Source organism: Miniopterus schreibersii (genome assembly GCF_964146895.1).
Source record: "Miniopterus schreibersii genome assembly, chromosome: 10".
Classification (NCBI taxonomy): Eukaryota; Metazoa; Chordata; class Mammalia; order Chiroptera; family Miniopteridae; genus Miniopterus; species Miniopterus schreibersii.
In genome coordinates, this window is record NC_138110.1 from 68,492,984 (window position 1) to 68,520,749 (window position 27,766).

A 27,766-nucleotide genomic window follows, 5' to 3' on the forward strand; every position below is an offset into this window, starting at 1 on the left:
TTATTTTGGAGAGAGAGATACGGCCATAAAAGCATGAAGTATTTGCGCTATAGTTTCCATACCCTACCAATTTTACAAGACTGTTGACCCTTGAACAACATGGTTTGACTGCACGGGTCCACTTATACGTGGATCTTTTTCAGTAAATGCACACAGTACTATAAATTATTTTCTCTTCCTTATGACTTTCTTAATAACATTTTCTTTTCTCTAGTTTACTCGATTGTAAAAATACAGTGTATAATACATGTAACATGCAAAATATGTGTTAATTAACTGTGTTAAGAGTAAGGCTTCCAGTCCACAGCAGGTTATTAGTAGCTAAGTTATAGGGAATCAAAAGTTATATGTGGATAGTGCAGGGGGTTGGCACCCTTAATTCCCATGTTGTTCAGAGGTCAACTATATTTTGTTGTATAGGATTAGAAGTTGTCTCTTCTTTTTTCCCGTGGAGATCCTCCTGCTTCCATATACAGAAAGGTCTATTCTTCAGTCTGCCTAGGACCATCGCTGCAATACCAGGCTTTAGGTGTCTACCCTAGTCAAAGGCACTTCACAGAATAAGGCACTCTTTCCTAATCTTCTTTGTAGTTGAATGAAGATTTGTGTAGTTGACTAAAAATAAAATTTTTGTAGCCCACAACAGTAGGCATCATTCAAAAGAGAAAACAAATTAAACTAATTCTTGCATTTCTTAGGAAGTCATTGTAAGAGACCAAACCTAGTTACTGATTTACCTTAAAAAAAAAAAATAGATCTGTGGCAGGGCATTTTCCAAAGCAGCAGCAGCATTTAAGCCTGTTCCCAGGTACCCTGTGTTTGTGTTTCTTTCTCAGCGTCACAGCTGTTGTTCTCAGCGAATCAATCCTGCCTTCTTAACACGTGTGGCAGTGTTTGGTTACTGTTAAGTGTTGAATGAACAAATAAGAAATGGTCGATTTACTAACAAGTTATGGAAAAACTTGAGAGCCCTTTCCTGGGGCCCCAGAGTTCCTATACATATCCCTGGCCCTGGCCCTGAGGTCTCTAACTGAAGAACCTGTCACAGCGTCATCCTTCCCTTTTTAAAAAAATTAAGTTTATTAGGGTAACATCAGTCAATAACATTATACACAGTATAATCTGACATCTGTGTACTCTATCGCGTGCTCCCCACGAAGTCTTGTTTCCTTCAGTTACCGCATATTTGACCCCTTTACCCAGTGTGCCCTCAGCTTGCCCCCTTCCCTCTGGGAACCGCTGCTGTGTCGTCTGTGTCTGTGAGTTTGTTTGTTTGTTTGTTACCCTCTGTGTGAGTGCAAGCAGACGGCTTTGCCCTTCACCTCTCACTTATTTCACTCAAGATCCACCCACGTTGTAGCTAATAGCGATATTTCATCTCTTATGGCTGGTTAGTATTTCGCTTTATATATATCTACATATGGCTCTATCTGTCAACATACCGACAGATCCCATCATCTTTATTCATTCACCCTTTGGTGGGCTCTTGGTGTGTTTTCCATCCCTTTAGATAAGCAAACATCGCTCAGGTAACCCAACTTCCTGCTGACTAGTTTCCAGGCAGAGCTTCAAGGAGATGTCTGTAGGTTCCAGAAAAAATAAAAAATCTTTGTTAATAATATTCACTTTTGTATTATAAATTGTACACCTTTAATGTGCACATAAATAACCCGAAGATACGAGTCTTTGCCACGCGTACACATGCCTCAGCCCCTGTAAAGTCCTGTTTCCCTACTCCCTGTGCCTGTTTGAAACCACTTAGCTCCCCTCGTTTCCACAGGCTGTCAGAAAACAGGAAGGTCACTTGTGAGCATGGGAACACTCTCTCTCTTCCAGGCCATCTGATCCCCAGAAATGTGGGGCAAAGCTGGAAAAGTCTTATACTTTATGGACAAACCTAGTATCTCTTCTTCCAAGTCCATCACTGCTACGTCTCCACGGGGTGACCCTCTGCCCTCGGGGAGAAACATGATCCTGACCCGGGGCTTCTCCTCCCCTTTTCACAGGCTGTGAAACAACCCAGAGCTCAGTAATGAAAAAAAAGGGAACCCCATCCTGTTGTTACATGGGGAATATTTTTGTTTGTTTTTTAATTTTCATATTATAAAGTCCTATCACAGAAAACTTGCCATTTTAACCATGTTAAGTGTGTAGCATTACGTGCATTCACTGCTGTGCAGCCATCACCACCGTCATCTCCAGAACCTTCTCATCTCCCGCTGACCCTCTGTACCCATTAAACACTAACCCCCGTTCTCTCTCTCCCTGCTTCTTTATTTTTAATACATAGGGAAAGCAAAGAAATGAGAGCTCACCAGGCTAAGATTTCTATGGAAAACAGCAAAGCCATCAGCCAAGACAAATCGATCAAGAACAAAGCGGAACGGGAAAGGTCAGTGAGAGTGCTCTCTGCGGGAGCGTGGCGTTCACTCACGACACAGGCCTCGCATTCACGTGCGCACACACACGTACTCGCACTCGAGATGTTAAAACCCTCGTGAGTTTTGGCTAAGACCTCTATTATTATAAATGCCGCGAAGACTTGTTACGACTGTGGAACAGTCATCTTCTAATTAGTTCACCACCACTGGTAAAATCAGTCTGCATGCAATATATATGTGCTCATTTATAAAACATGGCAAAATATCGCCCCCATATTCCAGCAGGTCTCCCCGCTAGCGTCTCACCTGCTCAAATGTAAGCCCATTCTGGGTGGGCCGGTTCTGCAGAGCAGCATGTAGGAGGACTGCCGCCTTCCCTTGATTTACTTGCACTGTCATTGACACCAAGGATCACCTCAAAAGCCCCCACCCAGTTTTTCTCGTTTGTCCTGTCTTCGAGTGGGTTTTCTAGAAACAGAGACCAAGACAGGAATTTGTGTGTGTGTGATTTACAGAGGAAGGGGTATTCAGAGAAGGGGAATGGGGGAGCAGGAAGGGGGCCAGGAACAGGGCTGAGCAAGGATATGGTCTTAGCTTGAATACCCCTTCAGCCCGATCCCCAGCTCTGGAGTGTACTTTGCACCATGGATTTATCTTTTTGAGCCAGAGGTGTCTGGCCTATGTACTTCTGTGTTAGGACATCAACACAGCATGCTTCACTTTATGTTGCATGTTTTAAAAATTAAAGGCAAGCCCTGGCCAGTTTGGCTCAGTGGTTAGAGCGTCAGCCTACGGACTGAAGGGTCATGGGTTCGATTCCGGCCAAGGACACATACCTCAGTTGGAGGCTCGATCCCAGGGCCTGGTGGGGGTGCATGCGGAAGGCAATCAATCCAGTCGATGTGTCTCTCTCACATTAATGTTTCTCTCTATCCCTTCCACTCTCTCTGAAAAGCAATGGAAAAAATATCCTTGGGTGAGAATTAAAAATATGAAAAAATAAACAAATAATAAAAATAAAAATTGAAGGCAAGACTCTCCACCAAAAAAGATTAGGACTCACTCTTTTGTGATACTTACTTTATTGCTGTGGTCTGGAACTAAACCTACAATTTGTAGTGTGCCTGCAGTCATGTTACCCCAGAGAGGGAATTAATAGCACTTAAATCCCAGTTCTTAAATTATCTTAAATTCTGAGTTACTGCTAACCTAATTAGTGAAGTTTTTTATTTAATTTTCTAATTCTGACTTAATATTTATTGTAACTCTGTATCTCGGTGGCAGTAAAACACCTGTAAATGGCTGTTTTTTTGTAAAACAATGTTTCTATGTCCAATGGTTATCTTCTCTATGTCTCTCTTAACTCTCTGATTATAAATTTTTAATTTTAATTTTTAGTAGTTTGATAAAGTGGATACATAAAAACACTAAGAATTAAAATTAAAAATTTATAGTCAGAGAGCTAAGAAAGACATATAAAGCCAAAAAGCACTTATATTCTTAGGTCAAAGAAGACATTTCAACAGAAATTACGCAATATTTATAACCGAATGATGATGGAAGCACAATTTTTAATGTGTAGAAGGAAGCTACAGTGCACAGCCAAAGAAACACCAAGATGCGGCAACCTACAGAAGGGGAGAAAATATCTATAAACCATATATCCGATAAGGGGTTATAACCTGCTTTTTACTAGTGGCAAAAGGAAATACTGTAGTCTATTCATAAATGGAAAATATTCATATAGCAGATGAAAATAATGGAAGAGTTTGAAACAGCTCTATCTCTAAAACAAGGCCAAGTGATAAGGTATAGAAAGAAACCCGGATGTGTTACCATTTAGGTAAATTTGGAAACACTCGAAACAACATACACCGGCGGCAGCAGCCCCAGTACCGGGGACTGGTTGGAAGTGGCCCCTGACAGCTTCAGAGGAGTGGTTGTGTCTGGAGAGAAAGGAATCAGGAAGGGTACAGAGGGGGCTTTGCTGGCATCTGCAACACTATTTCCTTTGAAAGTATGAGACAAACGTGGCAAAGCATTAATATTCACTAAACAGAATGATGGGGTTTTTTTAAATGTTTTTCTCTCTTCATTTCATGTTTCAAAATTCCACAATGAAACTTAGGAAAGCAAGTGATGCTTCTACCCAGATAATTAAATGGAATAGAATTCTTTCTTATTTAATTCCGATCGATGTCATACCAACTATTATTTGTACCTATTATTTTAGGCGAGTCAGGGAGTTAAACAGCAGCAACACTAAAAAGTTTCTGGAAGAAAGAAAGAGAGTAAGTATTTTATCATTTTCTTGGCATTCTTCCTTTAAAAACTATAAACAACTCACGCTTAGATAACAGACTTTTAGCTAATTTGCTTAATTTGATTTTTCTGTACATTAAACATTCTGGCTTCTCTGTACCCTGAAAGCTAAAATAATTGCTCCCTAAAATTGTTAAGGTAATTATTTGGAACCGTTTTATATAGAAAGTGCATAAGTACAGTAATATTTTCTAAGATTTTAGCAGGAGAGAGTTTCCCAGTAAGAATTATGGGTCTAAACTTTCCCGTTTTCAGATTCTTTTTAAAAAATTATAATCTCTCTCACTTAAATTGTAAATTTGCTAGTCATTTCTCATTCATAAGTCTTAAGATTACAAGGCAAAGTTTATCAGAATTGTGGTTTTGGTGTGTTTTTTTTTGCAGCTCGCAATGAAACAGTCCAAAGAAATGGATCAGTTGAAAAAAGTCCAGCTCGAACACCTAGAATTCCTAGAGAAGCAGAACGAGCAGGTATTTCACCTAGAAAGTGTGAAAAGACACAGGCAGGCAGCTTTGGGAGGCAAATGCCGCGCGGCCTGCAGTGGCCCCGCTGCGAGAGCCAGCGTCTGAGCAGCGGCTGGAAACGGGGCTAGAGAAGTGGGGTGCCTCTTACTGCACATTCCCGGCCATCCAACAAGAGCAGAGAGCGTCCTGTTCTCAGGCAGGAGAGGAATGTGGCTGCGGGAAAGAGGAATCAGACGTCACCATGTGAATAGATTATGGGGGCTCTAAGAATGACATTTCTGAGAGGAAGAGAAAAGAGAGGTCGCAGATTGTTTCTCTGTTTTCATTTAGAATTGCACAGTTTGCAGCCTAGAGGCAAGTGAAGTTATGTGTAAAAGCCAATAGGAGACACCACCTGTTGTCAACCTCAACCTAAAAATACAGTTACAGAGCCGCCTTAGGGCTTACAAGTGGGGCCTAAAGACACGAGCCCCCCTAACTCTGCACACACTCGATGTGAGTGGACCCCACACTCTTGGTGCTTTTTTCCAGCAAAGGAAAACACTAAACGGAGAAGTACACACAAGTAAAACGTTATCCAGAATCCAACTGTTTGTTCACTTAGGCCATCGGGCGTATGCCAACATCAAGATCCACGTACTATGAGGCATGGAACAAATGGGCTCCGTCCCAAGTGGGCCGCAGCCCGCCAGCCATCCACAGTCTCATTTCAGTTGATGGAAACGCCTCTAGCTTATAATGCAAAACGACCCTCAGTTTAAATTTCAGTCTGTCTCAGTTCCTACTTTACTCTTTCCAGCTGGTCTGGAAGTTATTATTTCTAGGTAATTTCTTCTGTCTAGAAACTTTAAAGAAGTTTTGATGAAATTACTTTCACTGCCTCGCTCTTTTCCTGTCTCCTCCCATCTCTAAAGCAATCCTATTTAAGCTCTATTTTTTCAGAGTAAATGACTCCCATTCAAGAGCACTTACGTAGGAATTACACTAAAAAGTACCTTGGAGGAAATAAAACTCTAAAATCTTTTTTTTATTTGATAGGGCAATTGGATAACAAATAAATTCATCTTCTGGTTTTAGATTCTTTGCTTTTGGGGAACGGATGGTTTATCGGTGAACATACTTCTGAGTTATGTTTCACGTCTCTTTTTCAGCTAAGTGCTTCTATTCATGGACAGTCCACAGATCCCCAAGGGGGAAAATAAATGTTTATTGTCCCATGGGTTCAAGTCATTTGACCAACTCAGATATATCAAGTTCTGGTACAAATTACCTAGTTTGTGTTTTTGCTCTTAAAGCGCTTCTCGGGAAGTGTTTCCGAGGGGAAATGGGACTGTGAGTAAGGGGAAAGCCACCGTCTCCGAAACATTAGAACCCACTTTGGAGATTCAGGGCTGGGTGGAGATAAGGCTGCCTTGGAGGAGGCACAGGACGGTAAGGCACAGTTAACTTTCAGTTAACTAAATTAAGAAACTACTTAGACATTACTGTGTTGCTTAGCAACAAGTTCGACTAAAGACTGTAAATGTGCTAAAAATTACTCATCGCTATAATAGTGGTGTTTTTCAGAGTGGAGGAATACAATTACCTAGTGTTTTTTATTTCAGTGCTAAAGTACATAATAATAAAAAAAAAGCCCACTTTGAGCTTTTATCCTAAGATATGGATAATTCTAACCATACCAGAGTTCTGGCATTGAAATATTGGATTAGTAGTAGCTGCATTGATTGGATCTTATTGGGAGGATAGTGGCTCTTTGTTCCAAACATTTATATAATGCCTTTTAATATGTCATAAGTAATATCTACCACCCACAACTGATACTTTGAGTCACAGAACCTTAGGGAAGTGAAGAACATGAGAAGGCTCGAGGTTCGATGGAGATTTAATTAAATTCAGTGAAAAGAAATTCAAGCTATATTGATGCTTCTGACAGATGTGGAACTTGGACTTGAATTTCTGCGTTAAGCTTTGCTTTACAGATATGGCCTGTCCTGTAACAAAGTCAATCAGATCTTTCTAGTATATATTGTTTGCCCTTAATTTGGTTACAACACTGTCACAGGCCCTGTGTGAAACCTACAAACGGTGACTCCGTTTTTCCCCCCACCTAAGGCAAGGTCTGGAACCATGTAGGAGCGCTCCTTCTGTAATCAATTAAGCATTTCATTGGCCGAAAATAGTTCCTGTCTCCAGATAGCTGCAAACATCATAATCTCCCAAACCATTGTTAAACCCCAAGGCCTTCCTGTTTCTAAGCCAAAGACAAATTCACTTTAACATTCCCCATAATATCTCCCTCCCAGGTTCTTACTGCTTTCCTGTGACCCTCCTTTAAATTCTCCCAGTCCTCCCAAAGCAAAGCACGGAATGGGTCTACTTAATGAGCTAGACCCGTGTTGAGGGCACTGGCAGGAACAATCAAGTTTTAATATATTTTGGGCCTGATTCTGGATCCTAACGCATGTGTCCTTCTTAAGCCACCTAAAGGCCTTGCCTCCTTGGTCAGCCAGTCATTCATTTACAACGCCATAGTTCTGTTTAAGTTTTCCCATAGACCTCCCAGCCACACAGCATCGCACCCCCATGTTGACATGTGCCATTTCCAACACTAACAACTCCATTCCCTCCCACGCCAAGTTTTCAGAATTGGTTTTTGTTATCAGTTCTCCCACTGAACGAGGAGAGGTGCGGGGTGTCGCTGGAGGGAGGGCTCCCCCCCTGTCGCAGAGGAGAGGCACAGTCTGGGCTCACAGGCATTGGTTGTTTGTTCTGCTTTTTTTACGTTGAGATCAGCTCGGGGAAAGTTGTCCTTAGCCTTTTCCTTTTCTGTATATGGTTTTTGCATTCATTTCGCGAATCCACTTCAGTATTCATTTATTTTCTTTGTTTTGTATGTATGACTCAATTTTGACATTACTATTTTTGTACAAACAGCTTTTGAAATCCTGTCACGCAGTGTCCCAAACTCAAGGTAGGACTGACTGAAACTCTGATAAGCGAGACATCGCTTTCCTTCTCAACTGTGGGGTAGTTTCCATTTATGATTCGCCTCTGCTCATAAACGAATTACTATTTGGTGGGTTTTGATTTAAAAGCTTGATTATTTCATGCTTGGATTTCTGATGTAATATTCAAATGGAAATGCCCAGAATCTTTAGATAATTATTTCTGATGGAGTTTTAGCAGCATTTCCAATTGCAGACCTGGGAAACTCAAGTCATTCTAGTGAAGACGTACCCAGGCATCAAGAACAGGGATGAGCCATTGTCGTGTGGACCGACCACAGCTAAGACTGGGTCACAGGGTCAGACCTTTCACAAGCACTGATATGACTGCAGTTAATTTTTAAAGCACCCACTAAGAGTTCATTGGTGGTTTTTAATGGCAGAGCATGGTGTGTGTGCAGGAACATTATACAGTGTCATTCTACAATGACTTTTGTCATGCTTTCTGCTAGATCCAGTCTGCCAAGGACCTTAATCGCCCCTCATAAGTAAAGTGACCATACAATTTATTGTTTGAGCCTGGATAGTTTTGAGAATAAAAGGGAGTGCTGTTCATAATTGCCAGCACTATAGACATAAGCTGGAATTGTCCCTGGCAAATGGGAATAAATGGTCACCCTGCTCACACGAAAACTTTGCTCTTAGAATAATATTTTAATGTCATATGGTTCGTCCTTCTCAACTTTGTTCAATTTGTCATTAAATGCTAAAGGGGGAGAAGCATAGGGAATCCTTTTTTACTACTTATGAAATATAAAATATATTTAATTTTTAGTACTAATAATGTTTCACTGTCATCTTTTATGAATACCGTTTGTCATAGTTCCATGTTTGTATATTTTCTCCATTTTTTTCATTTCTCTATTAGAGTATTATTATACTTCAGGCACAAAAAATATCTGGGTAGAGGAAACCATCCATCCCAAATATAAGCAGAAAGAGATCATTCTTTGGTGTTATTATAATCATCCTCATGAAAATGAAATTTAAATCCACAACATAAAATAATACTAAGAAAATCACTGTATGGTCCATGGGTTAAACTAATTTTGTGCAAGGCTTTGGGACATTTACATGCTCACAGTATGATCTAAAGAGTTGACCAAACCCTCCTACTGACCTTCCATTTAGTTGGAATATCTAAGTAGACATCAGTAGTAACATCAAGAACTTCAGATCCTCTTCTGAGTTATATCTTTATATATCCATGATTCCATTTTTAAGTCTTTTATTTTCAAGTGGCATGTCACTAAAAGAGGAGGAGGGGCGCTTTATTCCACCAAAAGATACATGCATTGGGTTGAGCAAAAGGATCCAGATGGAATGTAAAGGTTGAAATGAACCAGTTATTCATCCCTGTATTGCCAAGTAATTATTTGTCACCAGAACCTTGCCCCCATCTGACTTCTTTCTACTTCGCGGACCAGTTGGTTGTCATAGTGACAGCCTTATGCATGAGATTGAGCTACTCCATGACCTCCTTCCCGGGGTAACTGCTAAAAAATTAATTACCCCAGAGAAATGAGAGCTGTAGGGATAGATTTTGGACAATAGAATTCCAGGGACCCTGCATATTTCTGGAACACTCTATTTGCAGGATACTCCAGCCAAACCAATGTGATGTCCTCCCACCTAAACTTCTCCATCAGTTAGATTCTGAGGGAATTACTTTTAATTAAATTTCAGGCTACTTGTGAATAAATTGTGCATAAGCAATACTTATTCTAAAAGTGATCAAATAATCTACACACAGTCAAGGCAACATGTCAATCTGTAGAAACAAAATCAAACAAACATTTGGATGTAACATAGTCTAAATATCCAGTGACTGGCTCAGCCTCTTTTCAAATGGTTTTCCTGGCACTGTGTAGACCAGTTCTTCTCAAACTTTATGTAGAAACTTCCTGAGGATCTTACTAAGATGCAGATTCTGACTCAGTAGGTCTGGGGTAGAATCCATGATTCTGCCTTCCTCACGAGATCTCAGGCGATGCTGCTGCTGCTGGTACATGGACCACTCACAGCATCAGATGTTCAGAAGAGAGGACAGGGATGCTACATGCCTCCAGGAGAGGATTTCAACATGTAAGGCCATGTTTCCGATGTTACAGGCGAAGGAGATGCAGCAGATGGTGAAATTGGAAGCCGAGATGGACCGCAGACCAGCAACAATAGTATGAAACTCCAGGACGCAAACTGAAGTAGCAGAGCCCAGGCATCAAAAGCTCACTCCCACACTCCTAAACACAAAGTCCACGGATGGAAGTCGTCTTTTGTGTTTGTCTCCTTTATGTATAGACAGATGTTACCCGAAACCACAGACTTACATACTTCTACTTCACATATTGAATTTCCTTGGCCAACCAAAAGTAGCTACAAATCCACCAAAATTACCATTCCAGTAAGGCAGAGTTTAACCACTGATAGTACAACTTAAACATGTTTGCTGTAAAATACCATCACAAGTAAATGAGCTTGGTGTTAACAACTCTGCTTCGTGATGCTTTAGGACATGTTTGAGCTGCAGCAAAAATAGTGCATTAGCAATTTAACAGCAAGTGCATGCACTAGGGGAAAAAATACAACTCTGTCGACAAATTCATCAGCAGAAGTGGAGATCGGCTAGACAGATAATTTTGCGGAATTTTTCTACATCTAAGTTACCTCATCAGTAAGTGCCATGTCTCTACCATGCCATAAGAAGCTAATTTCCAGTAAAAGTTGTGGAGATTATTAGAACAATAGAAAAATAGAACAGCGCACCTGTGCCAAAACTCATCCGTGCTCAAAGGAGACCTCTGCTAGGCACATCGAAGAAAGTTTACATCTGACATTGCTGTCTAGGAATTGTTTCAGCTGATTCCAGATACTATAATTCACTAGGACACCTTCAAGATTGTGAAGTGGTGTTTGTAAATGTGACCCTGTACAAAGTATTTATACTCCTAATTCACACTGTTATAGAGCAGAATCATCCAAGTATTGCCACATGACGAGGTTAGTAAACAGGAATACTAGAACTATGTTTGCATGAGACACAAGCACCAAGTCAGACTAATCCCTACAGACACAGTTAACCTAACGCCAAATCAATACTGGTTCAATAAATGTATGGCACAGGATATAATTTGACTATCGAGACTTTTAGCATAACAAAGAAGTCTATATATATATATGTGTATATGAATTATGTGGGCATTCTTGATACTTTAACTTCTAGTTTCAGAAAAAAAAATACATAACTAATTTAATTTTACACAAAAATATTTATGCAGATTTTCAGAATTTCATATCAGGAAATAACCTTTTTATGTCTGTTAAAATATCAAAACAATTTGCTACAGTGTTAGGCTGCATGGTGTTCAGCTGCGCAGGGGTGGTGCCGATGGCGCATGGAGTTCCGCTGGGTCTGAGCCGCCGCCCAGGCCGGGAGGAGCGCCCGGGAGCCGGTTGTCTAGAACTAACCCGATGGCTGATTCTAGGACACAAAACACCGACCGAATTGTTGTATATGCTTGTACAAATTGATTCTGTGTGTTCCTCTGGACAAAGCAGAGAAAACTATGTTACCATCAGTAATGAAATTCAACTTCCAACTTCTCTAATAAAAAGTTAAAACACTTACTACCTGTCAGAGTATTTGCTCCCGAGGCTGCCCTCCAGTAAACGTTTTGCCTCTTTCATGCATGAGAGACATCATTACATTCATTTACAGTTTGAATCGGCTTCTGTGAAATTTCTCTGCCTCCAGATGTCCTTATCTGTAAGACAGTGGAGTTAGACTGTGCATCTTTCAGCACCAGCATCCCATGAAAAATTAGGGCTATTAAAAAAGCACCACTGCCTGGCTGGTGTGGCTCAGTCGGTTGAGCGTTGTTCCCTGTGCTGGGAGGTCACCGGTTCAATTCCCGGTCACAGGTTCTATTCCCGGGTTTCTACTCGATCCCCGGGGGGGGGGGGGCTGCATGAGGTAGCTGATCGATGCATCGTTTCAAAGCAGTCTGACTATCGCAATGGCCAACAGGCACTTAATAATTCAGACCCATCAGCATCAAGTGTGATTATGGAGAGTGATGAGGGAAAATCCTATATTATTTCAGTGTTGTCTTACGGACACCTCATTCCAAGCCCTCAATAACTTCTTCATCATCACTTCTGTAAACCTATCAGAAGACCACGTGGTTTCTACTTTTCCTGTATGCTTGGCATTTAACAGAATCCCAAGCACAAACCTTAATAATTTCATCTTTAATGTCATAATAAATTCTGGATAGTGCCTGTGGGATGAATTTTTATGAGCCATCGTCTTTAATAATATTTCATGAAAAGCGTTCTGCTTCATAGGTTAGAATAATGAAAAAACATTAAGGGGGGAGCCGGGGGTGGTTAAAAATAGTAGCATCATTGCTTTAATGTTAAAAGAAAAAACCGGTGGCTGCACTTATCTCTGTAAATGATACTATTTATACATATTCACGTTACTTCCTTGGAAATTTGGGGCAAGGGACAGTCCCCAAGCTACTTCATCCTGGAAATTTTTGAGGCCCTCCCCGTTAAAGTTTCCACCAAGGTCAAATTTGGAGAAATTATCTAAAGGATGCCAGTTTAAAATTGTATACCTAATCACTCACACCATGACCCAATACTTTAGGGGAATCATAATGTTCCTAAAACGTATAACACACATGCACACACACACACCTCCTAGCACCGACCCTTAGTGTTAAAGTTTTACATGTTTATAGCATTTAAGAACCTCTCTCATTTTACCCCCATGATACAGGCTAGTTGAGGACATCATCACCATTATACAGATAGAGAAATTGGCAAGTCCAAGGTCACCAAGCCGCACAGCAGATTAAAGAATCGAACCAGTTTATGTTCCAGTTTCCAAATTTCTCTTCTCTACAAAACCACCACCCTGTGGCAGAGATCATCATGTTTTATATCTAAAGACCAGGGTCACAATACCACCTGACATTTTACAATTACGATGAACAGAGCACTGCCACCGACACAACGCCATGTAATTGCCATGGCAACCCGTTAGTGTGGGTTTTGTCACTTCTTCAAACGAGGAAGTGACTGAGTGAGCCCCACAGCACAGCACACAGCACAGTAAAGAACACACAGGGAGCTGCTTGCTTGTGGGGCTGTTACTGTGACCACCACACAAGGTGCAGCGGGAGAAATGCAGAGGGGTATTTCCCCTGCCCTAGAGGGATTTATTTGTCAATGATATGTGGGAACTTGTAAATCCAACACATTCCTAATATTAGTTAGATTTTTTATAATACCAATCAAAAAAGTGTTTAGCAGCATAGTAGAATCTAAACAGGACTTTGCTTTTAAAAGTCTAGCCTAGGAATCAGCAAAATATGGCCCACCGGCCAAATCCGGTCTGCTACCTGTTTTTGTATAGCCCATGAGTTAAGAATAGTTTTACATTTCTAAGCAGTTGGGGGAAAGAATGAAAGGGAACTTTATTGACTCATAAAATTTAAATGTCAGCGTCTGTAAAGATGTGCCGAGCCCGGCCAAGCTGGTCCATTGACGGTCCACCTCCGGCTGCGCTCCTGCTCCAGCAGCAGGGTGAAATAGCTGAGGCAGAGACTAGGGCCCACGAAGTCTAAAATACTATCTTGCCCTTTGCAGGGAAAGTTTACTGACCCTTGATCTCGCCCACTAAAGCTGAGTAAACAAAAGGGGGGGGGGGATAGATACACCCCAAGTCCAGGAGCCAAGTGTGAGAACCCCGCTCTCCAGCTTTGGAGACGAGACGCAATAAAGCACCTCAGAGACATGGGCTTGGGGGGGTCCCGCAGCGGCAGAACCTCAGACTAAGACTGCCTGCCTGTGTTACAGCCTTTACACAGTAACGGGCTGCCTCGGACCAGGAGCCCAGCCCCGCCGGCTGGGGGCAAACAGCAGCAGTGACCTCCGCGACGGTGGGTGGCTCCCCGCTCCCTGGCGCCTCACAGTGCCACTGAATGGTCCGAAGGCAGGGGAAGAAGTGATGCTGGGCATCGCACTGTGCACTCTCCAGAAGGTAGACCCTACACTAGTATTTTATTTGGGAGGGGTTTATTTATAGCGAGGGATTTGGGGGATAGAGCAATAAAGGTATACTTATGGGGGGATGTTACTGCTGTGGGCAACTGGGGCTCAATCCCGCTGGAGACTCTGGGAGACAGTGTAGCGCTCACCTCTGAACTGTCCCGGGGTGAGATCAAAGGGATATTTCTCCTGGACTCTCTCCTCTCTTTGGCGAGGGCTGTTGTCGAAGGCAGTAACTCCCCAGCATACCAAGGGCTGAGCAAGCTCCTGCTGCTGAAGAAACCCTCGGGGAGGAAGCCTGTGCCCCAAAGCTGCAGGGGGGCGGGAGAGAAAGTGGGGCACCAGGAGTGTCCGCTGCACTGGGCTTCCTTCCCCTCAGCCTTGGAGAGTTAATGGGATCAGGGGAAGGGATTCAAATTAAACTTAATTTGATAAAAAGAAAGAAGTTGAACTTTCAGCTTCCAGTGTGTGCCAGACGCCCCTATGTGTGTATTGCCTTCCCTGCTGGTCAGCAAACTCCTCCATGTCAGGCAACGAGATGAGTCTGGACATTTGCTTAATGGATTTGCCAATCAGGGAAAAATAAGAGTTTCTGCTCCCTCTTCTCTCTTTCATTGCCTATTCTCTGGTATGGAAGCTGTACAATGAGAAATGTGGACAACATCAACGAAAGTCATGAATAATTTATAATAAGTTGCTTTGAATGATCAAAGTTGATCAGCCAAACCTGTATATCTTAACAAATAGGACAGAAAACAGCATATACAGGGGCTATAATCTGTGTTACATTTTAATAACAATAAAACCTCTAGAGATATGACTGGGTGGCATTTTGTTTTTCTTGGCCTGGTTGACTTAAAAAAAATAGAGTTATGGTAGTGTTTCCAGTTGAAATGGAATCCAGCCAGCCTTCCAGATTTCAAACAGTTTATAATGGAAGAAACGGTCCATAAGTGGGTCATGAACAATCTTGCCCATTAATCATCCCAGGTCTGGTGAATGTGTGTGCCAGGTGCCAGGAAAGCCACGAGACTGTCTCAAGGACAAGATGCTTTTATAAATTTAATTCTCAGTGTGAAATATTTGGGTTCACTAATAATTTGCATTTCCATGAGAAAGAGGACCCTGCCCTGAGAAGCAGGGCGCAGCAACACAGCCTTGAAGTAGCAACAAGGGTCCTTCATAATCAGACTCACAAATCTGATTATAATAGCCTTCAGAAATAATCTTCTACCCCTTCTAGTCTCTCAAATTTAATTTCATACTGCTCTATACAAGCCCAGCAATTGCTCCTCGCCAATCTTCACTTAACGCTGCCATTGGATACATAGTAGGCACTGCGAACTTAAGTCATTCAAAACAGAATTCCTGGGGTTTTTCCCTGCTCCGTATTTTAGTTATTAATGGTATTACCATCTTCCTAGCCTCATGTTAAAATTCTAAGAATAGTCTTTCATTACTGTTCCTCTCATCCCCTTGGTCTAATCTATAAGTAAGTATCACAGGCTCTTCCTCTCTTTCTGAAATGGAACCACTTCTAAGGGCTGCTGGGATAATCACCCTGGTTGTGGCCACTGTGATGTCTCACTTTGACAACTGTAATAAGCTCCTGGTTTCATTTCCTTCTACTCTTGAGCCACTACAGCCCTTTCTCCACACAGTAGCTGAGTGACTCTCTTGAAGTATGAACTGCATCATGGAACTCATCTGCTTAAAATCCTCGAATGAACTAAAAATAAAAGCCAAACTCCTTTCCTGAGCCTGAAGCATCACAAGATCTGGCCTCTGTTAGATCAATTATCTATTGTTGCCTAACAAACCATCCCAAAACTTAGTGCTTATAGCAACAGCAGCTGCTTATTTCTCATGATGTTCAGCGCAAGAACAGCTGGCCAGTTCTGCTGCTCCATTTGGTATTGGCTTGTGTGTCTGCGTTTGGTTGGGGTTGAAATGTCCAGCATGGCTTTAATCACACAGGTAGCTCAATTGGGAAGGCCTGGGCTTCTCCCTTTCTGTGTGGTCTCTGGCATTTAGTGATCATTTTCAAGCTTCTTTCCTGGCAGCTGAATCTCAAGAGGAAAAGCAAAGGAAACTGCCAGTATTCTTCAAGCCTAAGTCAAAACACACACATTACCTCCACCTATTCTGCTGTCAAAGCAAGACACCAGGGCAGCCCAGACTCAAGAAAAGGGAACGTAGACCTGCCTCTTGATTGGAGGAGTGACATAAATGTACAAGAATGGGAGGAAATTTGGGCAACCATCTTCAGAAATAAGCTTACCCCTTCTAGTGTCTCAAATTTAATTTCATACTGCTCTATACAAGCCACACTGAGCATCTCTGTCTTCCTAATAGAGGCTGAGATAGAGACTTCTGCCATTCCTCCCAATATCCTTCCTTCCATCTTCTTCAAGAATAGAACTTCTGAATCTCAGCAAGGTTCATGGCATCTCAGATAAATACTACCTTTCCCAGGCTTCCCTGAAGCAAGGTGTAACCATGTAACTATGTTCTGGGCAATGGAATGTCAGGGGAAGTGTCCAGTGGATGCTTTCGCTGACCTCCTTTAAAAGACAACAGTTGTCTGTCTGATCCATTTTTTCCTGTACCTTTTGCTGTTTCCTGCTAGTTGGACCGTGAAGAGTCATTGAGAAAGAAGGCCTTTCCAGGCTGGGGAGGCCTGAGTCTCTGAGACCATGGAACAGCCTACCAGCCATGATCCCTGAACTTGCCTTTGAAAGAAATACACTGCTGTCTCTTTTCAGCCACAGTTGTTTTGGGTTTTCCATCTCTCACAGCCAAAGGTCATTCTTACTGATGAGCATTTCCAGCAGAGGGAGCAGCAAGAGCAAAGGGCCTGAGGCAAGAGAAAGTCCAGAATGTGAGGTGAGTGAAGGGGGTTGAGGGGACTGTAGGGTAGGTAACAGTGGAAATATCATGTAGATTCTTATAGGCTTGGCTTTTTCATCTGAGCGAAACGGGAAACCACTTCGGAGTTTTGAGGAGACAGCGACATGGTCTTACCTATACTGTTGAATCGCTGTCGATACCATATAAAGCAAGGCTAAGGCAGAAACAGGAGACTATGAGGTTTTCGTCTAGATGAGAGGTAATGGTCGCATAGACCAGGGAGATCCAGTGCACGTGGTGAGAAGTGGTGAGATCATGGATCTGGTTTAAAGGGAGAGATGGCAGCATTTGCTGATGAATTGGATGTGGGGTGTGAGGGAATGAATGGGAGAAGTCATTGGTGGCTTAGAAGCTCTTGGTCTGAACAACTGGAGTTGCTGCTAATTGTAATGGGGAAGGTTGAGAGGAAGCAGGGTTTTAGGGGGAGGGGCCAGAGCAGAAATTAGGATTTTTTTGGCTTTGGACATTGTATTAGTCAAAGTTCTCCAGATAAACAGAACCAATAGAGTGTGTGTATATATATATATAGAAAGACATTTATTTTAAGGAATTGGCTCACTTGATATGGATGCTGGCAAACCTAAAATTTTCAGGGCAGGCCAGTAGGCTGGAGATCCAAGGAAGAGCTGATTCTGCAGCTCAAGTCTGAAGACAATCAGGAGGCAGAATCCCTTCCTCCGAAGAAAAGAAAACTTAGCCTCTTTTCTGGCCTTTAAGTGGTTGGATAAGGCCCACCCACATTATGAAGGGTAATCTGCTTTATTCAAAATCTACTGATTTAAATGTTGTTCAGGTCTAAAAGAAATTACCTTCACAGTAACATTTAACCTGGTGTTTGACCAAACATCTGGGAGCTGTATCCTACCCAAGTAGACCCATAAAGGTAACTTGTGGTGAACCTTTGAGATCATCAACATATACATTTCATTTAAAGAAACAAGACTGAGGAGGAACCACCAAAGGGAACTGTGAAGCAGCCAGTGATCCATGAGTCACCAGGAGAGTGCAGTGATCTGAAAGTGCCTCTGGAATGAGAACATGATCACTGTGTCACATTCTGCTGATGGGTTATATAAGATCTGAGGATTTGCCATTAGATTTGGCAACTTGGAAACCATGAAAAACCTCATGTCAGAGTTCAAGCAGTTAGGGTTCAAACAGAACAGAAAGAAAATATATATTAAGCAGAGGAGATTATATATAAAGAGATTTATTGTGAGGAATTGGCTTATGCAATTGTGGGAGTTGGCTAGGTAAGTCTGAATTTTAAAGGGCAGGCTATTGGGAAGGATAGGCTGTAACTCAGAGGCATGGGCTGAAGCTTGTGTCCACAGGCAGATTTTTGTCTTTAGGGAAGCCTTAAAGCCATCAACTGATTGGGTGAGGCCCATCATTATCTAGGATGTCATTTAAGGGTACACGCTTGCAGCTAGCAGATCAATAAGTCCTGGAAATCTTACATACAATATATAGAGACAACAATATTGTATTATAATCATCAAACTTGCTAAGAGATTAGATTTTAATTATTCCCACCACAAAAAAGAAATGATAATTATGTGACATAATATAGGTGCTATCACTACAATAGCAATCATATTACAATATGTAAATGTATCAAATCAACATCTTAAATTTACATAATGTGATATGTCACATCTATTTCAATTAAAATAAATAAATATGAAAAAATAGAATGTGACTCCCAGAAGAGTTAAAATTAGAATTATGGTTTGCATTCTATTTCTATTGGACAGATTTCTATGAAAGCAGGCCGTTCATTTGGCATTGCAGTTCTCTAACTAGGATCCCCTCTGATCAGAAGCATCAGCATTACTGGGGTTGGGGGATTCATTAGATTTGCAATAGCTCAGCCCCTCCCCAAAACCTGGAGAATCAGGATCTCTGGGAGAGGCCCTGCCACCTGTCTCTGAACAAGCCCTCCAGGCTTTTTATATCCCATGGCTGCCTTGGCGAGACAGAACTGGAAGCACACTTCATTCCTGCTTCTAAACCTGATGGCGTGGGAATACAGCTATTGGAAGTAGCGAAATCCACTTTCTCAGGGGATCAGGGTTACTAAATTGCTACGTGATTTAAAACACTGGTTGTCATGTATAAAATTTTTTTAAAAAAACATAGATGTAAATATCGAAGCAAAATCAAGCTGTGGTGCCCTGGAACGTGGGGCAGGCTAGGAGGGAAGTGAGACAATAAGTAGTTTCCCATTTGGTTTAAAAGGAAAGATTGAGGGTCTTGACCTTGTAAGAACATTTATTAATTTTATTCTAAATCTGCACCACACCCTTTGTGGTAGGGATTATTTTCAACTTCATTGTACATATAAGGAAACTGACAGCAAGGTTGACCAGCTGGGCAAGGTCCACGTGGGCGGGGTGGAGCCAGAAGGAATCAGGCTGTGGAGCCCAGAGGCCGTAACCCTTGTACTTACTCTTGCACAGAGCTCAGGTACAACCGCAGGTAACAGTGGGTATTTATCTATTAGTTATTCCTGGCTGCCGTTATAATCACCTGTGGACACTTAAAAATGTACCACTGCCTGCGCTCCACCAACTGGCGATTCTAATTTCATTGGTCCGAAGTGGGTCCTAGGACCTCGGAAACAGCTTCCATTAGACAGATGACGAAGGTGAGGCTGGGGAGCGCACAGTGGACACCTCGGCAGTGGCTAAGGCCGAGCTCTAGACCTAGGTCAGCGCTTCTCCAACCTAGGCGGTTTTAAATGCGAGTCCTGATTCCGTTGGGCTGGGTGTGTCCTGAGATCCTGTAGAAACCAGGTGGAGATGATGCTACTGATCCCAGGACCAGGTTTTGGCCTTTGAGTTGTGCTTTGTCTAGATGCCCTGACCTACATGACACTTCTTTGGATCCCTAGAGAGTGGCGATTTTCCCAGCAGCTGGGGAGTGGGTAGGTGCAGGAAGGGCTTGGGGTACTTCGCCCAGGTGCAAAGATTGGAAACTTCCCCGAGATCACAGACCTGGTCCCTTAGCGTCCTCCAAGGCCCAGCCCAGGATGAAGGCCTGGAGCCGAGCCCCAGTTCCAGTGTCTGAGACCCGGAGGAAAACTTTAGAAAGCTGAAAGGAAAAAAACCCTCTCACAATTATGGCCCAGAAGCAGGAACCCCAGTGGCCCCACCTTCTCCAGTCTGCTGGCGTCCTCTCACCTAAGCACAGCCTCGGGTTCTCCCCGGCCCCCCCCCCCCCCCCGCCTGAGCTGGGGTCGAGGTGCCAGGACAGGGACACGCTCCTTTGCCCTCCCCAGGATGTCGCAGCTTTCTGGGCCACGCTAGAGGGTGCAAGCGTTTCAATGTCCGTTTTCCACCCACCCTCTACAACACCTTCACCGCCGTTGGGACTCTCCGCGCCAGTCCGCTGACTTCCTCGAATGTTCCCTGTTCCAGAGTGGAAGCCCTTTGCTCCCCAAACTGCGGCTCGCGCGCCCCTCCCCGCCCCCACCCAGGGCTCCTTCCGGGCACCTGGAGGCCGAGTCCCGGGCCCGCAGCCTCCCGGGGGAAAGGCTGCCCGCGTCCCCTGCGGCGATGCCCGATGCCGAGGCCCCAGGGAGAGGCGGCGGCGCCTGGAGTCCCCGGGACGCGCTCACAGCCCCGGGTCGTCGGGGGACTGGGATGGACACGCAGTGAGGCCCCGGAGCAGAAGACGGGGGAGGGGACAACTTCGCGGTGGTGGAGGGGGTATCAGGGTCTTCCTCTGGGGGTGTGCACCGCCCCGCCACCGCCCCCCAACCAAAATTCAGCGCCTGAGCCTCCCACCAGCCCTGCGCCCCCCATTCCCCGCCTACCCGCCAGCCCAGGTTCCGGCCCATCAAGTCGGGAAATGAGACGATCCATCAGCTGGTCCACAGTGCCAGCCGGAGGCGTCCCCATCTGTGCTCCTCCGCAGTCACCCGGGCGCGCGGCGCGGCGGCCACCGAGGCCCGACCCGGTGCGACGGGGGTCGGGCGCTTTGCGCGCAGTGGCTTTGGTGACCTGAGCTCCAGGGCCTGTTTCACTTGGGTTGTGAGCCCAGAGCTGTGGGCGATCGATCCCGCGGCTACAGTCTCTACAGACGCAGCTGTTTTGCTGACAACGAAAAGAAACAAAAAAAAACGGGCCCCGGGAGAACTGGAAACACAAAGAACCTCCTGGGGAAGCAATAGGTTTGGACTCCAGGCACCACTGGGGCCGCGGGCGAGGGACGCCCCTGGCGGACAAACCTGGCGGGGGGGGGGGGGGGGGCTGGGGGCCCCACAGGCGTGGGCAAGGCTGGGGCACCCGCAGATTTGCTTTTGAATGAAAAGTAACCATGGAGTCGCCAAGCAAAAAATATCTGAATGTCACGTTTCATTTCCTTGTTTTGAGACTTAGTGTTGTTTTTATTTTGAAGAGACTATCAGGCGGGTCTCCACGGTGTTTTCAGGCGTGGGGCCTCCCAGAGCTGTTGCCCGGCCTTGTCCGCGGGAGAGGCGGGCACAGGCCGCCCGCGGGCAGCCTAGGGACGCACCCCAGGCGGGCTCCAAGGAAGAGGCGGCGCGCAGCCCGGCCTGGGTCCGCCTCCGCCGGCCGAGACCTGCCGCTGAGAGGTGGGTCCCTGATTTGTCGCTGGAGACCCCCACTAAGACAGAAGATTGGGGTTTTACTTCCAGTTGCGACTCAGGGCAGCTAATGCCCTCCGCTCCCGGCGCCCGCCCGCAGGTGAAAAATCAAAACAAAACCCAGCCTCCCGGCCCCGGGCCTCTTGCAGGCCTGAAAGCTCGGGGCAGGTTTCAGTCCCACTTCTCTTCGCCGGAGCTTCGGTCGGCGACCAGGGGCCCGGGAGAATCAGTGCACGCGCTCAGTGCCCCCGAGACCCCGAGCGCCCCCGACCCGCCTGCAGGCCGCCCTCCCTCCCCCACTGCGCGCGGAGCTGTCGGGGGCGCGCCCGAGGTCCGGCGTCCCAGCCGCAGCAGAATCCACTCTCCGTGTGGAAATCCTCGCGGTCCCGAGCTGTCCAGGGACCCACGTGCGGCGAGGATCCCGCGCGGCCCGGGCCTGGGGCGCAGCATCCTCCCGACTTCGGTCTTGGAAACTGGGCCGCGGGGCCACTTCGGGGACATTTCCCGTCCGTGTGGATACAGCATTGGCGGTTTAGAAAGTAACAAAAGAGAAAAAAAAGAGAGAGAAGGCACCCTCTGTAACCCGGTCTCCTCCCTCTCCCGTGTTTAACACCCTACACCCCCTGCGCCCCAGTTTCTGGGCTTTTCTTAGGGACTGGGAGGTACCCGAAAGTCCCGAGGTCCGGGGGGCGCTGGGATCTCCCCGCCCCAAAGCAGGGTTTTCGGAGACTTCCTGGGCCTGGGAGCTCCAAAGAAGTTCTCTGCGGGGAACTTTCTTCCTGCTTTTTCGGGTCCTCAGCAGCCCCTGTCGCGGTGGCCAGAACGTGCGCAACCCCAGCACCCTCGGATCGATCCCCCTTCCCCCTTTGGAGCCGCTCTGGACCTCATCATCGCAGCTGGACGAGGGTTTTCTCTCCCACCTCTAAAGCCGAAGCAGCTGCGCGAATGTGCCAGGGAGACCACCCTGGGTGCCTGGCATCCAGGGCTCCCCGGGCCGAGGTCCTGGCGCGCTCAGGCGCGCAGCTCCACTCGCGCCCGCGGAAGCTTTCGCGCCGGGAGTCCGCAGCCCCGGCGCCCGCGAAGCTCCAAGCCCTGGGGGGCCCGGCCCGCCCACCGAGGGACCACCCAAGGTAACGCTGCAGGCCACAGGCCGTGTATCCGACTGAGACGTTACCCTTTAATAATAGTTCCCAGCATCCTTCCCCCCCCCCCCCCCCCGCAAAGGAAATGCTCAGATCACTTCCCAACTAAGGCCATTCCTAAGAGGAGACTTAGGTCTGGAGGGACCCTGTAGGAAAGGCATGTTGAAGCCATTCCTCCCAGAAGCTGTCGCTAGTGGAGTAATAAAGGCATGACTCGCATGTCGCCTCCAGGATTGCCATTCCAGTCCCTTTCCAATACTGCAGACTCTCTCCCTTGTCCTGCTCTTGGTGACTGCAGTGTCTTGCAATGTTTTTACTAAAACAGTCACCGAAACAAACCAAACTGACCACATCAGAACACCCAGGGGCATTTCAGACTTCAGCTGCGCCCCAGCAAAGCTTCCTTTGAGGCAAAACAACTGGCCATCTCCATCTCCCCCTCCCCCCAAGGGTAATTAATATCAATTTTCCTCAGTTCCAAGGCATCTTTAAGTGAACATGCAGATAACTTAAAAGGACAATCAAAAGAGTCATTTGCTGGGGACTAGGGAGCCCTGTAACATATCATAAAGAGATTTTAAGGAATTTCATTATCTCAGAATTCAGGTAGAAAACTTTTTAAAATGAGCCACAGCCTCCCTAGCCTTAGGCCCACTGAGGTAGTTGCTATTTCTTAGAGAAAATACTTTTAAAATATATTTTTTTTAATTCTCAATTGGCTCTTTTCTTTTACAGAAAGGTCTCCTGCCCTGAATTAAGATTTTCCTCGCTGCTAAGAAAGCAGAGAGGATGGTACTCCATGGCCTAAAAATTGACACATTGAAGCTAGTGGTAACTAACTTAAAAACTGATCAGAACAGTAAACTAATACCCAGTTCAAAGGGAAAAGTAATTTCTTTACTATTGAATTTTTCAGGAGTGATGACCTGGCCTCACCATCTGCTGTTTAGGGTTTGTTACATGGACTTTGTGCCCTGCCTCCCAGCATATGAAGGTATTTATTCTGAATGAACTCATAAAAGGACATTTTCTAAGAATTTAGCATATACACACTTTGCCAATGAAAGGGATATTTTCTGGCACCTTGTATTCTCTGCTGTTACCCTTATTGCAGAAGCAACTCTTGTTTCATTAAAGTGGATGCAGGAGAGTTCAGTGAAATGAAAAGATGAGAGAAATTTCATCAGGGACCTACAAGCTGAGTGCATTGGAGGCCCAAACTCAATTTTCTGATTCCCTCCAAATATTTTAGCACTTTGCAACCAGCTTTCTGATTCTTTCCAAATATTCCAGAGTTTGGCAATTTATGCACAAAGTATTATTGCGTACACTTATTATTTTTCAGTTCCTATCCCAAAAGAGTTTCTATCCCAGAAAGAGTTTCAAAGGTATTCAAAAGCAGTGATTAAATTAAATGAAATAATTGTTCAGGGATAAGCTGAACACAAGAAAATGTTTGGTTAAGTAGTGATTTTGGCATTAACAGCTGTGTGCATCTTGTCTAGTGTAAATGACCCCTGCTTCTGTTATCCATGTGTGCTCCTTTATACATTCTGTGTGTGTGTGTGTGTGTGTGTGTGTGTGCGCACACGTGTGTGCGCTTGATGGTGGTGATGGGGACAGGGAGCCAAAGTGCATTTTCACATTTCACTGTGGACTGAAATATCAACGAGCCAAATTTCAGCTGCAACAAAGCCTAGCTTTACCCTTTTGACGCTTATAAATGTTTTCTAATTAGCATTGTTTCCTGATTTTTGTAATTTTGTTTCTTGAGTCTACAAATACAAATCAGTTGCTTGTGCAATCAAGTAGAAAGAGATCTACCTAACAATTTAACTATTTAATTCTATTTAGGATTATTTTTCATATGCCATTATTTTGCATATGCCATATGTGCATAAATTATCAAATAAATGAGTTAAATAGGGGTTATGTGGTCTATAAATCATTATGGGTTTGGGGGTCTAATTTCTTCTTTATTGCAAGTTGATAAATATCAGGGATAAAGAGTTGCATCTGTGCACTGACTCTCCTATTTAACATATATTCCCTCCATCTGCATTGTCCTTCCTTGTCTTTCAGGACAACATGCCCACTTCTTTCGAGACTCACCTTCTCCAGAGGCCTTCTTTGGTCCGTGCCCCCACCCTGGGATGGCTGTCTTGCATTTTCTTTTCCTAAACATCTATGCACACATTGTGCCAGGCAACCCCACACCTTCCTATTTTCTCCCATACAAACTGAAGGCCTATACAGGCAGGGGCTTTCCCCCACTTACATCAAGCAGCAATCACCGAATGGCATGAGATTCACAAAGGCTAATTCACTAAGCAGGGATGCGAAGGGAAGGGGATCCTTCAAAGGCCTTACGGGATCTAGAGGAGATTCCCAAGCTGCCGTGCTCAGCCACCCTGGCACTTTGTATGGGCCAGCAGCAGCCCACCGTGCTCAGCCACCCGGGCACTTTGTATGGACCAGCAGCAGCCCACCGTGCTCAGCCACCCTGGCATTTTGTATGGACCAGCAGCAGCGAGGACGGAAGCTGACACAGCTCCACGCACAAGAGCGTGCCTGTTCCTCTCGCTCTCTCCCACCTTCTCTCCCACTCCAGGGATGAAGAATGGAGCAAATCCTGGAAAGCTTTCTTACGGTTTTAAAATGCAGTTTAACGGTAAGTTTTGCTTCTTTGTCACCTCTTTGGTAATTTATATAACTGAAGTTTTTTTAAAAAGATGATTAGAAAGTTGTTTAATGGGCGCCGCTGCAAGTTGTAGGAATGATTTAATTCCTATTGCAGCATAAAGATCAGGGGGATAAAATGAATAAGTTACTGGGCATTCGTAAGCTGTGTTTAGGATTAAACACCTAAAGGGTCATTAAATTCAATATGTTTTAAAGAGGATACTCTCGGGAAGAAAGGGTTAAAGTTGTGTTCTCTTTTTTCTTTTAAGTCTTTCAAGTACTCTGTTGAGTCAACAAAGCAATTATTTACGTCAGGTAATAAGGAAACCATTTTCAAAAGAGCCACAATCTGAGATGTGTGTGTGTGTGTGTATGAATATATGTATATATCAACTACAATAATTTAATATTAATGACCAATGCTACGTCCCTTCTAATATTTTATTTTTAAAGCAGATAACCATCAATGAATTCAGCTGATCTTTTAACAACTTATAAAGTGAGGATATCTGCAATAATGTATCTCAAGAGAAACTGTCCTAATCTTTTACAGATATCTCTCCTGCTTGTAAAAATGTCCTGTTTACTGTGGGTTTCCAAAGCACCAAGCATAGTGTAGGTAGTAGGTACTCAGTTAATGCTGATGGACTCAACTGATTTGTCTTTTGTTTTGAATGCTTTATATTCAGTGGCTCACTTGGCCTATCCAGCCGCGCCCTGAGTTGTTGTGCCATTCTTTAAAGATGAGGAACACTAAAATCTGTACAATAACAAAAAGTGAAAACTGAACTGGAATCTATTTGTTTCTTTTCTCAAGGAGAGTGGCAGAGAAAATATAAAGGCTTCATTACATATGCCTCACTGTTTTCTAGTTTTTACAGGAAAATAACAATTGCTAACATGACAGTGCTAATGTGGCAAATTGTAAGGCATATAAATTTTACAGCTTCCACTCTCAACTGATAATAATTGATTTTATATCAATCACAATTTGCCTCAGTTATTTTATATGTAATCATTTATGGAAAGTTCTTGAGAAATGTTTAAATGAAATATCAAAATACAGAGATAAAAATAAAGATGTAAAAACATGTATCTAATTATTAATAGAGGAATAAATTTGAAAGAATAATTATATAGACACTTTGGAGCAAATGTCATGTGAAAATATTATTATACTTAAAACAGCATTCTATACATTTCAGGAATGTGAATTAATGATAGCGATTTTAGATTTCAGCTTGTTATTTGGTCACTGAATAAAGATTTTTATGGAAATAAAAATATGGTATATTTTGGAGTCCACGCATTATGTAAGAAAAAAATGAAGATGATCCCTACAAAGTTAAAGCATGTGATTTTTCTATTTTAATTCTAACTGACCATGTGACATTTAGGAAGGTCATTTAATTTCTCTGAGCCTTAGTTTTGGGATATGTACAACCACAATAAGGTATGTCTTCCCTTGCTTGCCTTCTAAAGTTGTAGGAGGATCATACTTGACAATGCACATGAAGATACTTTGTAATTGGCCCCTTAATATGTTATTGTTTTATGACTTTAGGTTACTGATTATTCACATAATGAAACCCTCTAAGAAATAAAATATCTGGAGATCACTACAATTGATGAGGACTGCGTGTCTGTTGCTGAAATAACTGTATTCTGATTCTGATTTATCAAGAAAAAAAAGGTTAGCTATTAAGAATGCAAATAGAGGAATTAGCTCAGTAGTACTTGTTTTTCTGTCCCACTAGAGGCCGAAGAGTAGTAACAGTGTGTGTGGGGGGGAGGTTGTTTACATAACTATGCAACATTCCTGGTCTAAGAGACCCTCGATAACCCTCACAGACTTCAGGTTCCCTTACATTCCTCTTGGCAGAATAAATACAATGTAATGCCTGAGGGCAGGGAGGTGACCCTGGGGTTCAGAGTCCTCATGCAACCAGAGAGCAGAACTCCCGGAAAGGGAGCCCCGATGGATGTACCGCATTGACTGACGGCCTCATCTGGGGAGGCACCAATTTAGCTTTCAACCCCCGAGCCTCGTGAGCGGGGAGAGAAGGGGAGAGAAGGGGACTCTCCCAGTGCAGGGAACTGTTGCCATAGCATCCTCCTTCTCGCTGCCCGCCTACTCCTCCACCCCCAAAGCAGCGGCACTTTGCGCTCCAGCGTTTTCTCTCAGGAGCC

The 27,766-nt window shown here is 44.1% G+C and overlaps 1 protein-coding gene and 1 long non-coding RNA gene across 5 annotated transcripts in view; one reads left to right on the forward strand and one right to left on the reverse strand.

The window, feature by feature from the left end:
* PLCB4 (phospholipase C beta 4) overlaps window positions 1-11,797 on the forward strand; it is a 300,552-nt gene extending 288,755 nt beyond the window's left edge. For 2 of the 4 annotated variants that reach the window (XM_081150345.1, XM_081150342.1), the window contains exons 34-39: window positions 2,291-2,392; window positions 4,615-4,672; window positions 5,088-5,174; window positions 8,103-8,139; window positions 9,042-9,101; window positions 10,285-11,790. In XM_081150345.1, coding sequence (XP_081006471.1) covers window positions 2,291-2,392; window positions 4,615-4,672; window positions 5,088-5,174; window positions 8,103-8,139; window positions 9,042-9,101; window positions 10,285-10,373 — 433 coding nt within the window. In that variant the 3' untranslated portion in view covers window positions 10,374-11,790. Of the gene's footprint in view, window positions 1-2,290; window positions 2,393-4,614; window positions 4,673-5,087; window positions 5,175-8,102; window positions 8,140-9,041; window positions 9,102-10,284 lie in introns of all 4 variants that reach the window. The other 2 variants (XM_081150343.1, XM_081150344.1) reach the window with 2 other exon arrangements.
* Window positions 1,059-21,344, reverse strand: LOC308563345. Its single transcript, XR_013999780.1, has 4 exons — window positions 20,961-21,344; window positions 3,218-3,328; window positions 2,688-2,849; window positions 1,059-1,580 (listed from the first exon to the last, which is right to left on the reverse strand). It is a non-coding gene; the product is annotated as an uncharacterized lncRNA (long non-coding RNA).
* Window positions 21,345-27,766: the final 6,422 nt, after the last annotated feature.